Source organism: Hypomesus nipponensis, chromosome 18 (genome assembly GCF_054491055.1).
Source record: "Hypomesus nipponensis isolate SF chromosome 18, ASM5449105v1, whole genome shotgun sequence".
NCBI classification, from domain to species: domain Eukaryota; kingdom Metazoa; phylum Chordata; class Actinopteri; order Osmeriformes; family Osmeridae; genus Hypomesus; species Hypomesus nipponensis.
In genome coordinates this window covers 506,842-521,968 of record NC_140378.1, presented here as the reverse complement: position 1 = coordinate 521,968, position 15,127 = coordinate 506,842, and the positions used below count along the sequence as shown (strand labels likewise).

Genomic DNA, 15,127 nt, shown 5'->3' with positions numbered 1-15,127 from the left:
ACGTCGCCAAAGACGTTGCGGCAACGTATGTTTGGTCATCGCGTGACGTTGCGACAACGTAAGGGCAACCTGTCAAAAATAACCCATTTGAAGCCCGCTGCACTTTGTGCAAGAAAACGCTGAAATTAGCTTATTTGGGTATGGAAGCATTAAAGTAGCATGTAAGGTCAGCAAAACATAATGCCTTTCTAAAAAGCCAGCAGCAAACACCTGCAATCACCCAATTTAGTTCTGGTTCATTGGGAACATCACCCGGCCCCAGTGCGACCCAGTCTGCTCTATCAACTTTGACGCCTACAACTCCGGTTAGCGACCTCCGGACGGCGTTCGGATCTACGCCAACATTAAAAGCGGAGGTGCTCTGGACTTTACACACGGTAGCAAAACATCACACCTATAAAAGCAATGATGACATAGGTGAACTGTTTCAAACCATGTTCCCTGATTCTGACATCGCTAAAACCTTCAAGTTGGGAAAGGACAAGACGTTTTACATTACGCGATTTGGATTGGCAGATTTCATTAAGAGAGACCTCTTCTCAAAAGCGAATAAGGGCCGTTCGGACTGATGTTCGACGAAAGTCTAAACCAAACAATCAAATCCAAGCATTTGGACTTGCATGTACGTTTCTGGGAAAGCGAGCAGGTACAGTCGAGGTACCTGGGGTCACGGTTTTTGGGGCATGCGACAGCCCAGGACTTACTGGAAAATGTTAAAGTAAGTAAAGGTTTTATTACAATAAGCATTACAATATTTTCTCTCACGTTCATTGATTTTTTTCCCCCGAAAGCAATGCTATGGCAAACTGGGGAAATTGTATTGTTTCAGTTATCCCCAAAGTGATATATAGGACAGTAGTAATGGTGTCTACTTCACACAATTCTAGCTGTGCTGGTGGTTATTTCGCAATAAATCTAAATGGGGGATACTTTGAGCACAGTTCGGACCATGTGAGGAAACTGCCATTGCCACTGTCCTACATGTACATCACTTTGGAGGTAAGTGAAACTATACAAATTTGGAAAATGGGTGAACAAAGCCATAAAATGACACAAACATAATTACTTGGTTAATTTTCAATGCTTATTAACGGCACCAAAAAAAAGATATTCAGTCATTTCAAGTATTATAAGACTCAGAAAAATGAGTGTGAAAAATAACAGTAGATCTTTCATTTTTTTCTCAGGAGCTTGGTGTCCTTCTCGATGGATGGGCCCAATGTAAATTTTACGTTTTTGGAACTTTTTCAACAAGAGTTTGCAGAACAGTATGGAGGAGCTCAGCTTGTTGCTGTGGGGAGCTGTGGACTCCATACATTACACAATGCTTTTAAGAGTGGCTTGTCCAGGTGGCAGCTGGACAAACTTTTGAAAGCCATGCACACACTGTTCCACAACATACCAGCAAGGAGAGAAGACTACAGTGCTGTTACCAAATCCACCATCTTCCCTTTATCATTTTGTGGCCACCGTTGGATTGAGAACCTGCCTGTGGTAGAGAGGGCTGTTGTAGTCTGGCCATCATTTAAACTTTATATGGAAGCGGTGAGAACAAAGAAACTCCCAAACCCTAGGACAGCATCCTTCGACACAATAGAAGCAGCCCTGAAAGATCCACTCATCTTGGCCAAGCTACAGTTCTACATGACTGTCGCCAGGAACTTCAATCCCTTTTTGAAGAAGTATCAAACAGATGAGCCAGTGATGCCTTTCCTCAGCAAAGACTTGGCTGAGTTGATCAAGGTAATGAAAGTAGCACTGCACATTATCATCAAAAATCTTGTCACTTGTCATTGATTAGGCCTAATCAATGTGTACACTGTGTTAACGAAGAACATGTACATTCTTCAACCTTTTGTTTATCCATTACAATTAAGATAATGTCGCTTTATGATAAATGTGGATACAGGGGACTTGCATTTGTATGAAATTGTCTTTGGACAGGGTCTACTTAGACGCTTTATCAAGAGAGAGATCCTCCAGGACATCACTACACTGAAGCTTACCAAACTGGATGTAGCTGACAAGAACAACTGGCTCCAACCACAGGACATTGACATCGGCTTGGGTGCTGAGACAGTCCTCAAGGTAGTGTGGTAATTTAGGAATTTCATTTTATAAATCATGGTCAGGATGCAAGCAGCAAATATAATTTTTTTGTAAATACTATTTATGGCTTATCCCCCTGTCAGAGCAGAAAAAGTGTTGAGCTCAGAGTCCTTGAGTTTAGAAGGGACTGCATTGATGGACTGTCAAACATCGTCAGAAAAGTGCAGGAGAAGAGCCCCCTTAAGTATCCAACGGTTAGGCAGATGGCGTGTCTGGACCCCTCTGTCATGTTCAGAGATCCAGACAGGTGCAAGAGGCAGATGAAATGTCTTGTTAAGACATTTCTGCAAGACAAACAGCTGGCAGGAGGTGTTTGTGCAGGTTGGAAAAGTTATGAAATAGGCTATGTACAAAAGAGGTCCGCACTCAGAAATATTCTGAATATTGTATTGGAACTGTTAATCCAAGTGCTGTAAACACAGTCAGTGTGTTAGACAGAAATCTTTTGCCCCACCTTTTAAATAGACGTTATTAGTAACAGGCCAATCACATAGAAACATTTCACAGAAAATTATTTTTTCTACAAGTTTCTCAATCTTAGGTAGAGCTACAATTTTTATACTGTATATGTTTCTCATTTTCTAATCTGGGTAATATGGTATGGATTGTCGTTTTCTCTTCTCATGGTCCTGCACCTGTTCTGTGTGCAGTAGCTTCCTAGTTGTATTGAAATGGGCTTTGACATTGTACCCCATTATAACTTGTTACAATAGTGATTTGGTCACCATTAGAACCATAACAGGTTGTTGATGTAATGTAATGATTAATCAATAAATTCTTCACTTTTTCATTGCTATAGGGGATGTCATTCTCCAACAATTTGAGGCCTTCCTGTCCCTTGAGAGCAGAAGCGAGGAGTTCCTCTCCTTCCAGCCTATGCAAAAGAGACTGGATATCTTCTTGTGTGGTTTCCTTTGCAAGCTCTATCCAGAGCTTTGGGCATTCTGTCAGAAGCTGCTCATTTTGTCTCATGGACAGGCCTCAGTGGAAAGAAGTTTTTCTGTGAACAAGGAAGTTGAGACTTGCAACATGCAGGAGGACACTGTTGTTGCACACAGGCTTGTGTGTGATTATGTCACTCTTCGCGGAGGGGTTACCAAGGTTCCCCTTACAAAAGAACTCCTGACTTCTGTGGCATCAGCCAGGTCCAGGTACCGTGTACACCTTGATCAAGAAAGAAGGAAGCAGCAGTCTGATGCACAGGGCCAGAAGAGAAAGGCTACTGAGAATGACCTGGAAGTACTAAAAAAGAAAAGAAAAACCATCCAAGACGTTTCTGAACGTCTGGCTAGAGATGCAGACAGATGTGCAGAAGAGGCCGAGGTCAAGGTTGGCAGTCGGATGGCCCAGCTCATAACTAAGTCAAATGCTCTGAGGAGAGGCTGCAAGGAAAAGTTAGTTGAGCTAAAGAACATTGAGAAGGAGATTGCAGCCAAGGGAGAAGAGCTCAAATTAATGTAGCCTATTTCTTGTGTACACACACATACGTTACTCTTGCGTACATGCATTTATGTATGTAGTCATGTTCAGTTTAATGTGAATAAATTCATTTATTTTGCAGTCATTAAGGGACTATTGACTATTTTGTTTGCCAGTAAGGACGTGAAATAGGTCTTAAATTGCATTCATAATGGTCATAAAAAGGTCTTAAAAAGTCTTAAATTTAACTTGTTGGAACCTGCAGAAACCTTGTCAAAACACTTACCTTTCGGAACTCCAGCACCTTAAGGCGCTCCTCAAGGTCTTGGAGTTCAGCCTGTGTTTGGGCCACCTGTAGGTCCATCACTGGCACCTCTTCAGCGTGTCTGCCCTGTAGTCTCCTGAATAGGAGAGCCTCTTGCTCGTTTTCCTCCAATGTCTCCATCTTCTGGAGCATAACCTGTAATGTGTCTGTCAGTTAAGACAAGTAAAACAAGTTTACAAGAGTTAACATGATTGGCATACACTGTGGTTCTTCTAGATTAGCTGTAACATTGATGTAAATAACACGTTACCATGAATGGTTGTATACAAAGCATCAGTAAGACAACATTTGTTGTTTTGACAAATATGTATCCCCCTGCCACGATCAGAACAACTTAAGTTGGCAATGCTATTGAGAAGCTTTGAGTGTCTTATATTTGCACTTGCCTGGCTGCCAGCTGTTTTCCTGGGCCCCCTATGGGTTCTCCTCCACCAGACCAGAGTTGACACCTAGGGGTCTGGTGATGCAAAAGTTTTAAGTCATGCTTTTGCTTCAAAACATAGCATGTTTTAACATAGCACACGTGTGATTCTGAACATTCCAACCGACTATTTTCCGATAGACAAACTATGTGACAAACGCTATATTATGGCTTCAAAATTGACAATTAGTAAGCTAACAAGTAACACTAGCAGGTAGGAGCATTGCTACGAGTATTATGCTAGGTTGCTAGGTAACGGAAGCCAATTAAATCTACCTAGCTGCCGTTTAGGAAAAAACTGCTTGTGGAAGCGTCGGAAATATTTAGAACTCACGCATCTTAAGGTTAAAACGAATAAACGTATCCAAAAACAGATGTCATGTACAAATTGGAAGAATTAGTGACATGATACTTTTATAAACACCATTGCTGTGCATGCCATGACCGACTGATCAAAACGTGATCAGCCACGCGCTAGCTCCACAGTCTTTGAAAATCCAGGGCTAAATAAACTATTTTCGGACAAGGTTTTTCCTAACAGTTCTGAACGTTTATTTTCACTGATTCTTTTGTGGGTGATTTGAGAGACGCTAAACTTTGATGTATGTATTTTCAGTATTTAAACATAACTTTCTGGAGGGTTTAGTCTTACCTCTACAGTACATTATAATAACACTACTACTAGTAGCGAAATCCTAACGTAAACAATGTGATTCTGAAACAGATAACCAGGCTAAATAGCCTAAATTTCAAACCTTTACGTAATAGCATGCTCCATCCAATTTCAGAAAATATGTTTATATATTATTATACTATTTCTGTAAAGAAACTCACCTTTGAAGTAGCTAATTTCCAGTTGAAATCCATGCGTTCAAGACGGTTGAATCCCTGCAAACTCTTTTCTGAAATCCCAGTTTCAGAGATGCGTTCAAATGGGCATGCGCAAAGTTGTTGCTCAGGGGCAGACTGAGGGGCAGGTTAGCTAGGAAGAATTGTAATATTCTGTGATGACTTGTCTTTGGAAATGAACCTTATGAATCGCTTATATTTTGGTCACATTTAACAATTTTGTATTACAAAATTATTGCAGCTCAAATTAGCATTGTGTGTCATACAGCTTTGGTGTGCTGGACAAAGAATGTTTGCTTAATCATGTTACACATCTCACATTGATTGCTTTTGTACATGTAAAGAATGAAATACTTATATTTAATATAGGCCTAAGGCTAAGAATATAAGAATTATATTCTAAATTCAGTCTTTTATTTATTAAAGCTATGTTCCTGCATATGAGAAAATTGCTGACCATGCAGGGGCTGAGCTGCACATGAATTACGTCTACATTTATACGTGCTGGGTGCAACATTTTATATTGTGTGGTTGAAATTCATGTAGACTATGGCTACATTACAAAAGTGTCAGAACTGAGAGCAGTCCAGTGTGATCTCTCCATGGATAAACTACTGCACTCGAGATCCGTTGTCCTGCGACCAAAGAGCGACTTAACGGCAACTTAACCCATGGTACCAAAATGAATGTATCCAGCCGACCAAGGGACAACGTCACGGCAACATTGTCCACGGAACCAAAAATAACAGTATCTAACCGACCAAGGTACAACGTCGCAGCAACGTTGTCCATGGGACCACCAAATAACGTGACCAGCCGACCAAGGTACAACGTCGCGGCAACATTGTCCATGGGACCAAAAAATAACTAACCAGCCGACCAAGGTACAACGTCGCGGCAACATTGTCCATGGGACCACCAAATAACGTGACCAGCCGACCAAGGTACAACGTCGCGGCAACATTGTCCATGGGACCAAAAAATAACTAACCAGCCGACCAAGGTACAACGTCGCGGCAACATTGTCCATGGGACCACCAAATAACGTGACCAGCCGACCAAGGTACAACGTCGCGGCAACATTGTCCATGGGACCAAAAAATAACTAACCAGCCGACCAAGGTACAACGTCGCGGCACCTTTGCCCACGGACCTAAAAATGACGTTACCAGCCGACCAAGGTATGACGTCGTGGCAACGTTGCCCACGGACTCAAAAATTACGTTGCCAGCCGACCAAGGTACGACGTCGTGGCAACGTTGCCCACGGACCCAAAAATTACGTTACCAGCCGACCAAGGTACGATGTTGCGGCAACTTTGCCCACAGGTTTAAAAATAACGTAACCAGCCGACCAAGGTACGACATCATGGCAACATTGTCCATGGGACCAACTGGCAATTTTCCCTTTATAACGTTGCCACGACGTTGCCACAACGTTGCCAGAAGGTAACGTCGCGGGTTACCAACTGAGCACTTACTGGCAACGTTGCCGCAACATGTGTTAGCTGGGTAGCTCAAGCCAGTTAATTCGCTCGCGCAATGTTTGATTTTAGCCGTTAGCTCCGAAGTTCAACTGTCATATTTAGCATAGGCTAACCTGACCTTACCAAATGGTTATAATAGAAAAAGTGAGATGAGATTCCTAAATGTAAATAGCTTAAAACTCAGACCCACATTAACCATAAATACTAAACGGTAATAACATTGTGTAGTGGCTGTGTACTGTACTCACCTGCCAATAAATTGCGTTGTCGATCGATGTTGATGATGGTCAGCCTTGGGTATTGTACAGTAGCTAACCTACTAACTGATGCTAAAACCTTGACTATAGCTATGTTGTGGACTTAAAACAGTACAAAACACTAATATTAAACATCTATAAAAAACACTGCTGTAAGTTACTGTACACGTCTAGAGATAGCTTTATGAGCTTTGCTTAAAAATACTAACAAACTAACTACCCATATTATAACGCTACCGGAACACTAAACAAGAACTGTCAAAAGCTACTGTATGGGCAATTCCATGCAAAGGTCACCCTTACCATAGAAAAAAAAAGTTGATCCCACACAAATATAACTGTTGTTAAAATGTTCACTTAGGTCTATATTTTGTTGCAAGTAAGCACTCTGATCTGAATCTATAGACAATTGCATTCTTTTACATAATATACAAGCTGTGCACTCATGCAAAAAAAATTTTTGGTCAAATGGCTGTTTTGTACCATTTCAAGAACGGGGTAAATGGACTCCAGTTTTCAATAAAATGTTACCATTTAGCATTTTCCTGATTGACAAGGGAATGGTGTATGCTCAGCTTGAGTTAAAAGCACAACTCCTTAAATGCGTTAAGCCTCTTGTTTATAAGTCAGTGGCTGTGTCTAATACCGCGCACTTGTGCACTTCGAGCACTGACTTTCAGTTCTTAGGGCGCTTCACTCAAAAAAACAGCAGAATTCAGTGCACTGAAAGTACCCGGATGGCGCACTGCCAACGGTCCAAAAAACAGTGTACAACGATGGACACTACTCGCCCTAAACGGGCGCCATCATGGCTACGTAGCGGAAGAGGAGGAACCCTTTTGGCAGCTTTTTTCACTTGGGGTGGAGAAGCGCGTTCATTTTGGCAGGTTTCGCGGGTTTTTGCGAGCAGATTTGCGTCCGTCACTTCCGTAAAGTGTTTAACGCAAGTGTTCCATTTCAGACAGCACTTATCAGCGACGAAATGCACTGAATATGTAAGTGCACTGTTTTGCAGTGTACTTCGTAAAGTGCGCGGTAGTAGACACAGCCAGTGAGTTCGATGGCCAAGTCACGTCCGTAACGTTTTGTAGAATAAGTTTATGCCTATCAATCAGTGCCGATACTACAACATCCAAAGTTTCTGTGCAAAGCTTATTTATACCAATGGTTAGTTTAATTAACACATCTTGCCCCTTTGTTACTTTTAAAAACTTTAATGATGTGTTATGGACTTGATGTTACGGACGCTACACTATGTAAATCTTCACAATACACTGTTCGCAACACAATGGAAATGTTCTCAAATTAAACGGCAAAGCTGACAATCGTGTTTTTGGCTGTTATAACCCCTTTCACCGACGTGTTTCTGTGAAACAGACATTCCAGTCATGATTATAGTCGGAATCATGGGTAACATATAGCCTAAACATATTTTCAACGATCGACATCTTCTCCAGTGATACTGAAATTTCGAGTAGCCTAATTGTCTTGCCGTAACTGTCTTTGCCATAACCTCGATCCCCGCTCCATGTTTGTAATATTTACTTCCTACAAGAGAGGCAACTCGAAAGTGCTCGAGGGACTCGATTGGTTTAGGCATTTAAGGCGGCGCTCTGTAATTTGCTTGCTAATTACCTGTCAGATCAAGCTGAGGTAGTTGGCAGCTTTGATCAAAGATGTCTTAAAGGGGTCAATGACTGTGTTTTTGGGGTATTTCACACAGTAACTCAATGTTTTTAATTTCAGTGCTTAATTAATAGTTTAATGTTGAAAATCACTTTTCATGTAGGCGTTTTATGTAATTTGCAGAAGACTGGTCCAGACGCGTCATATCCGAAATGCTGGTTCTCCAAAAACGACCAATATTAAAAAAAATACTTTTTTGTGTTCATTACTCAAAATAATTTGTAAGACTGTGTGAGAGTATTCACAGCTAAAGATGATTGGTGACCATTCTGAACTTTTATAATAGTAATTTGACAACAACTCCATCTAAAAAAAGACAAGGGGTCCTTTTCTTGTACCCAGCGCAATTGACTTTGTACACTGACGCAAGTATCATTCCTATTTTGCACTCAACGGAAAGCAGACTTTTCCCTTCACAGACGCACGTCGGTAAATTAGGGAATGAACTTGCGCTCCCAGGGCAGTTCAGCAAAAAGAGGGGGCGTATTCCGGCACAAACGTTCCTTGGTGTTATTTTGCAGTTTGCAAAAAACAATTCTGCCACAGACCAGGAAAAAGTCAGTCTAAAGTCAATGGCACGTTATTCAGATGCTATTTTATTTTAAGGGTGCATGCTTGGCCCATGCGCACTACTGGCGAGGCCAGGCTCCTTTTCCTGCAAGCTGCGTTACATTTCTTCCATGTCATGATTGAAAAGAGTTTCATGAGTCTCTGTATGTGAACTTGATTTGTAACAATTGTGGCAAATTCCGTTATAATAGCAATCCGCAAGATAACAAGTGCGCCTGCTCTTAAAGGGAATGTGAGATGTTGCTCTGATTGGTTTATTGCACGTTACGCCCAAACCACACCTATGAGTAATGTAGCTACTTCAGACCAACCCATTTTAGATTTGTGCCAGGCGCAGAGTCATTTATCCCGCCAGTATAATAGCAACAGCGCCGGAATCCCACCCACAAAGTCACTTGCGTTTCACTTTTTGATACTTACGTTTCAGATTGTTAAAATAGGGCCCAAAATGTCATTATCAATGCTATTCTGGTGGCCATCTTGAAAATCTCTAGTGACATTTCAGATGGTTTTCTTAATGTTAAAACTAATTCACAAGTTATTTTTGATTTTGAGAAAAGCGCTGTGAAAGTTTGATTCTTGATTTTACAACAGATTCTGTGTGTATTTCAGACACGTCACATCCATAACAGAATAATGTCACATCCATAACGCAGGTTTTTCCTCATAAAATTCTGCATAAAAGACTACATGTTTTAAAAATTGCTATTTTTATGTTTACCTAAGACTCCATGATCATGTCAATATCAAACTTTCTACATTAGATTTAAGGGTTCACAGAGTTACATGAGAAAGTATAGTCTCCAGAAAATGACTGTCATTTCTCGTCACATCCATAACGCAGGTATTTTTGTAATAATTTTGTTTCTGAATTTTTTTGCAAAGAATTGTTTTCCTCTTCTATTCTACCCATTGAGTACTTTCAGAATATGCATGACTAATTTAAATATTGTAAGAAGTTTTGTTTTACTGATTGTCATTTTGAGTACAAATGTCACATCCATAACACTGGAATTACTAGTACATAAAATATTAAACGACTAAATGTAACTATTAAACTATCAACCCTAACTATATTCTAAAAGTATCTTAATCTCTCTCTGTCTTATCTTCCTGAAAACCACCACCAACTGCGAAAGAATAACGTTAGCATTTGAATATGTTGCTAAACCATCCATGAGACGGCCCGGCCCGTGCCCTCAGTCTTTGGCTATGTGTTTAGACAGCCTATATTTTGGTGTGTTAAATAAGTTGACTCTGTAACAAATATAAATGGAAACATTAAAACAGGTGACTTAATAAGGTAACCATAACCAAAGTTATCAGAGAAGTGTGAACAACAGAGTCGGATGAACCAGTCAAATTTGTAACAGTAAATGTTAATAACATGCAACAAATAACACTTGTTTTGTTACTGATTATAATGTACCCGTTGCTGTTAAGATGATTTTATTCACATGATTGCACTGCAATGTATTTTACATTGGGAAATCTATATTGTAGGCCTGTACTTTTATGCTATATGTGTTATATCCAGTGCTGTGTGTACATAAGTAGCAGAGGGAATATTTTACAAACATGCACAAGTATTTGTTTTCCACTCATTGACTCTTGATGTCACTAGTAGCCTGTAATGTTCACATGTATTCTCTCTAAGTAACTTTTGACCTCAAGAATTCTTAATATAGAGATATTGACCTACTAAATACAACTGTAAAACTAGTGTTGGCCTAATACAATTTAACTCTGTCTCCAGTTTAAAATTCCTGGCTGTCCACACCTCTGAGGAGCTCTCCTGGTCCCTCATCTTCCTGAAGAGAGCCTGCAGAGGGCTCAGGGCATCACCAGGGACCCCAACCAGACTGTTTGTCCCCCACCTCTTTGCTCCTGCACCAACAGGTACAGAAACTGCACTACCACATGTACAACTACAAAACTACACCCAGACAACATACCTAGTCACTTCATATTTACATGTCTCACTACATATAATATGTATTTACAACAGTGTATGTACAGTCAGGGGATTGCTTTTGGATCCCCTGCTGATTTTGTATTATGGTATGTTTATTTGAACAGTGAGAGACAAAATATAAACAAAAAAATCCAGAAAAACTCATGTCAACATTTTTTTTAAATAGATTTGCATTTTAAGGAGTGAAATAAGTATTTGACCCCTTTGCAAAACCTAACTTAGTACTTGGTGCAACGTTCAAAATCAGCAGGGAATCAACATTTTTTCCCTCACTGTATATTGGTATGCATACCATATGTGGAATACTACATATACCTGTGTAAATGCAATTGTGGTTCGATGCTACTCATTTTTTTGTTGTCTTAGTACCTGAAGGCTGAAGTACCTGACGTTCAATCTGAATTACATATGTATTTTATGTTTCAGTATTTTATTAATGGAGCAAGCTGATATAATTACTCACTTGTTCATGACATGTCATTGTTGTAGACCTTGTAAGTGTAAGTAAACCTATGAAAATGATCTTGTGTTAGAATACAAAGAATGAACATCATATCTAGAATTGGCTGCAAATTTTCATGTGTCTCTCCTTCTTTTACCTGGTCTTCTCTCTTAGCAGCGAGGAAGGCTAGCAGAGGAAGTTCATGGCCTGGAGGCCAAATTCCTAGAAGCATCCACTGCCAGCTGTGCTGCTTCAGTGTGTGTGTGTGGGGGATAGACCACGGCGAAAGCAGACCTGCATAGTATCTTTGTTCTCACTAGCATTTTTATGGATTATTATTATTATTCTGCAATTGCTGTAGTTGTGTATTCTTTCCCAAAATGTTAGTTAGGTTCACTCAGGGAGAACTGTGATATCCTGTAATTATTTGTCTTTGGAAATGAAACTCATGGAAGATTTGCCGTTTCATCACATTTAATTCTTAAATTATTGGAGCTCAAATTTGCATTGTGTATGATTTATACAGCTTTGGTCTGCTATACCAATATTGGCCGGGTTTCCCAGATTCGTTAAGCTCTTAACGCTAAGACGCTAATTAATTACATGACAGCCATTTATACCCGCTGGGATGCAACACTTAATATTGTGCTTGATTGAAATCCATGTGGTAGCTATATATTTCAAAACTGTTACTTACAATAGGTTACAAACTGTTAAAATGAAATACACTCGAGATCTGTTGTGGTCCCATGACCAGAACGACATCATTAAGGCAATTGTAGCCAACCCATCTTCCTCACTGTAATGCAAATGGATGAAGGAATGATCATGTTGTAACAATTTACAATAGAAGAAAGTGATATGAAGTTGCCTGTCTAGGTTTATTTTTACGTCATATTAATTGTAGCCTATAGGCCTAACGTAGAAAAACTAACCATTTAAAGGAAGCTCGCATCACGCACTTTTCAAATGTGGCGTCGAAGTCTAAATGCTGCAAAATCCCTATTCTACGTACCCACTTGTTAACAAATCCGATCCATCATTAAACAGTTGTGAACGATGTTGAAACAATAAAAAGCAACGTTGAATCGATATTGTTGGAACGACGTTCCACGACGTTGATAGAACAACCACAATGTCGATTCAACGTTGAATTTAGGTTATCCGACGGAAACCGATCAATATAACCAAAACTCAACTTCAATTCAACTTCTGTTTGCTATCTGGGAAGGCACGTACATTTAGCTTATAGTTTATTTTAGCTAGTTCATGTTGTTTTTACAAATTTCACAGAAAGCTGCTAAAATCAAGGCTAAACAGTGCTACGACTGTCTAGCTGCCTATCAAAAACGGCCAAGCCGGACACGTAATTGGGGTGTGCTTGGCTTCGGCTAGCACAAATCATTGTAATCTCACATATATATTATTATTCTTTTTGCCCCCCTAAAACTTTGTCAATATTTGGACTACATAGACAACCTAGGTGGCAAAAGTTTCGTCTTGGTAGAGATTGAGATGCTTGTATTTGGATTTACGTTCCGTTGCACAGTTTAGGAGGTTACAACGTTTTTGTGGGGACAAAGTGCCTTTTGTCGACGAAGGGTAATCTGTGCTAGCTACGTCACCACGTCAACACACGTTAGCAACGACGCATGGATACAACGTGATAGACTTTCTAGCTTGCCAATTGGAGCTTGGATTACGAGTGAAAAATACCACCCCAAAAAAATCACAACCATTTGGCTTTGTAGAGAAAGCGATTTTAAGTGGAACTGCAATCTCGTATTTTTGAATTAGGTAATAACAGTCTATGAAATTTGAGCGAGTGCAGGTCGCCCGTGAGACCGCCTCGTCTTTTAGGTGGCAGCCATGATAGAAAGCGTCATAGTAGTATTTTTTGTAGCTAATTTTTCTAGTTCAATTTTACACCAAAAAAACAGAAAGAGGGAAATGTTATGACGATATGACTATTGTGAAAACAGCCAGGTGGTGAGATTTTAATATAGGTTGCTGTAAAAACTTGATTTGTTTGCTACGTGAGAGCCTGTCAGCCTCCATTGACGATTTCGGAAGTAACAACAGTGTTGACACTCAGTAAGTAAGTAAGACTTTATTTATATAGCACATTTCTTACAAGAATTGTAGCTCAAGGTGCTTTACATAAAATCAATAAAAACAATAATACAAGTGATAAAAGTCATAATTAAAATAGCAACAATAATATAACTAATAAAAGTAGTACAACACTTCTGAGATAAAATTACTTAAATTCTTCGGTAAAAAGGTAGGTTTTAAGCTGTCTTTTAAAAATGTCTAGCGTGTTTGCTTCCCTAATATTTATGGGTAATTTGTTCCATAGTTTTGGGGCGTAATTAGCAAAGGCCGAATTACCAATCTTCTTCTGACTGCTTCTGGTGACCTCTACTAGGCCTGCATTTGATGATCGCAGTGTTCTAGCTGGTGTGTAGTTTATAAGGGAGTTAGCAATGTAGCTAAGTCCTTGTCCGTGTAGAGCTTTGTATGTGAGGAAAAGGACTTTAAAGTCAATTCTGAAAGTGACAGGGAGCCAGTGTAAAGTAGCTAGGACAGGACTAATGTGTTCTCTCCTTTTAGTTTTGGTTAATAATCTAGCTGCAGAATTTTGAATGAGCTGTAGTCTTTCAGTGTTTTTTGGGGGAAGACCAGTGAAAAGTGCGTTACAGTAGTCCAGCCGGCTGGATATAAAAGCATGAATTAACTTCTCTGCATCATTTTGTTTTATGAATGGTCGTACCTTTGCTATATTCCTCAGGTGAAAGAAAGCTGTTTTGGTCACTTTATTTATGTGAGAGTTGAAATTCAAATCTGAGTCCAGGATTACACCGAGACTCGTCACCTCTGGTTTAAGACAGGGGGTTAAGCCTCCTAGATTCTTAGTAAGCATCTCTCTTTTGGATTTGGGGCCACATAATAGGACTTCGGTTTTGTCTTCATTTAATTTAAGAAAGTTATCATTCATCCATTTGTTTATTGCCAACAGGCAGTTGGTAATGGAATTGATGGCCCTTGCATCGTTGGGTTCAGTGGATATATATAGTTGTGTGTCATCTGCATAGCTATGGAAATCTATGTTATGTTCTCTGATTATGTCGCCAAGTGGTAACATATAAAGAGAAAAAAGTAATGGACCCAAGCAGCTTCCTTGAGCAACCCTGTAGCAGTTCTCATGTTTCTTGGACCTATGGTCTCCTAAACTAACATAAAACTTCCTTCCTGTGATATATGATTTTATCCAGTTCAATACACTGTCCGTAAACCCAATAAGCTTTTCCAGTCTATTGATTAGGATTTCGTGATCAATGGTATCAAATGCTGCACTGAGATCTAGCAGGATAAGGATTGAGACTTTATTTGCATCAGAGTTTAGTCTGAGGTCACTAATTATTTTGGTGAGAGCAGTTTCAGTACTGTGATATTTCCTGAAACCTGACTGCGAGACTTCCAGGATGTTATTTTCTTCAAGAAAATAATTTAATTGGACTAAAACTATCTTTTCCAGTACTTTACTAATAAATAAAAGGTTTGATATTGGTCTGTAATTTGCAAGTA

At 39.7% G+C, this 15,127-nt stretch overlaps 1 protein-coding gene across 1 annotated transcript; it reads left to right on the top strand.

Annotated features, from left to right (window-relative positions):
* Positions 1–1,191: 1,191 nt before the first annotated feature.
* LOC146250788 (uncharacterized) lies at positions 1,192–3,772 on the top strand. Its single transcript, XM_084681427.1, has 4 exons — positions 1,192–1,743; positions 1,945–2,088; positions 2,133–2,430; positions 2,909–3,772. The coding sequence occupies exons 1-4, from the start codon at positions 1,207–1,209 to the stop codon at positions 3,568–3,570; spliced, it is 1,641 nt and encodes a 546-aa protein (XP_084537553.1). The 5' UTR covers positions 1,192–1,206; the 3' UTR covers positions 3,571–3,772.
* Positions 3,773–15,127: the final 11,355 nt, after the last annotated feature.

Coding starts and splice junctions, on each gene's coding strand:
- LOC146250788 (XM_084681427.1), top strand. CDS start 1,207: ATGGATGGGCCCAATGTAAATTTTACGTTTTTGGAACTTTTTCAACAA. Junction 1,744..1,944: donor ACTTGGCTGAGTTGATCAAG/GTAATGAAAGTA, acceptor GTCTTTGGACAG/GGTCTACTTAGACGCTTTAT. Junction 2,431..2,908: donor GGCAGGAGGTGTTTGTGCAG/GTTGGAAAAGTT, acceptor TCATTGCTATAG/GGGATGTCATTCTCCAACAA.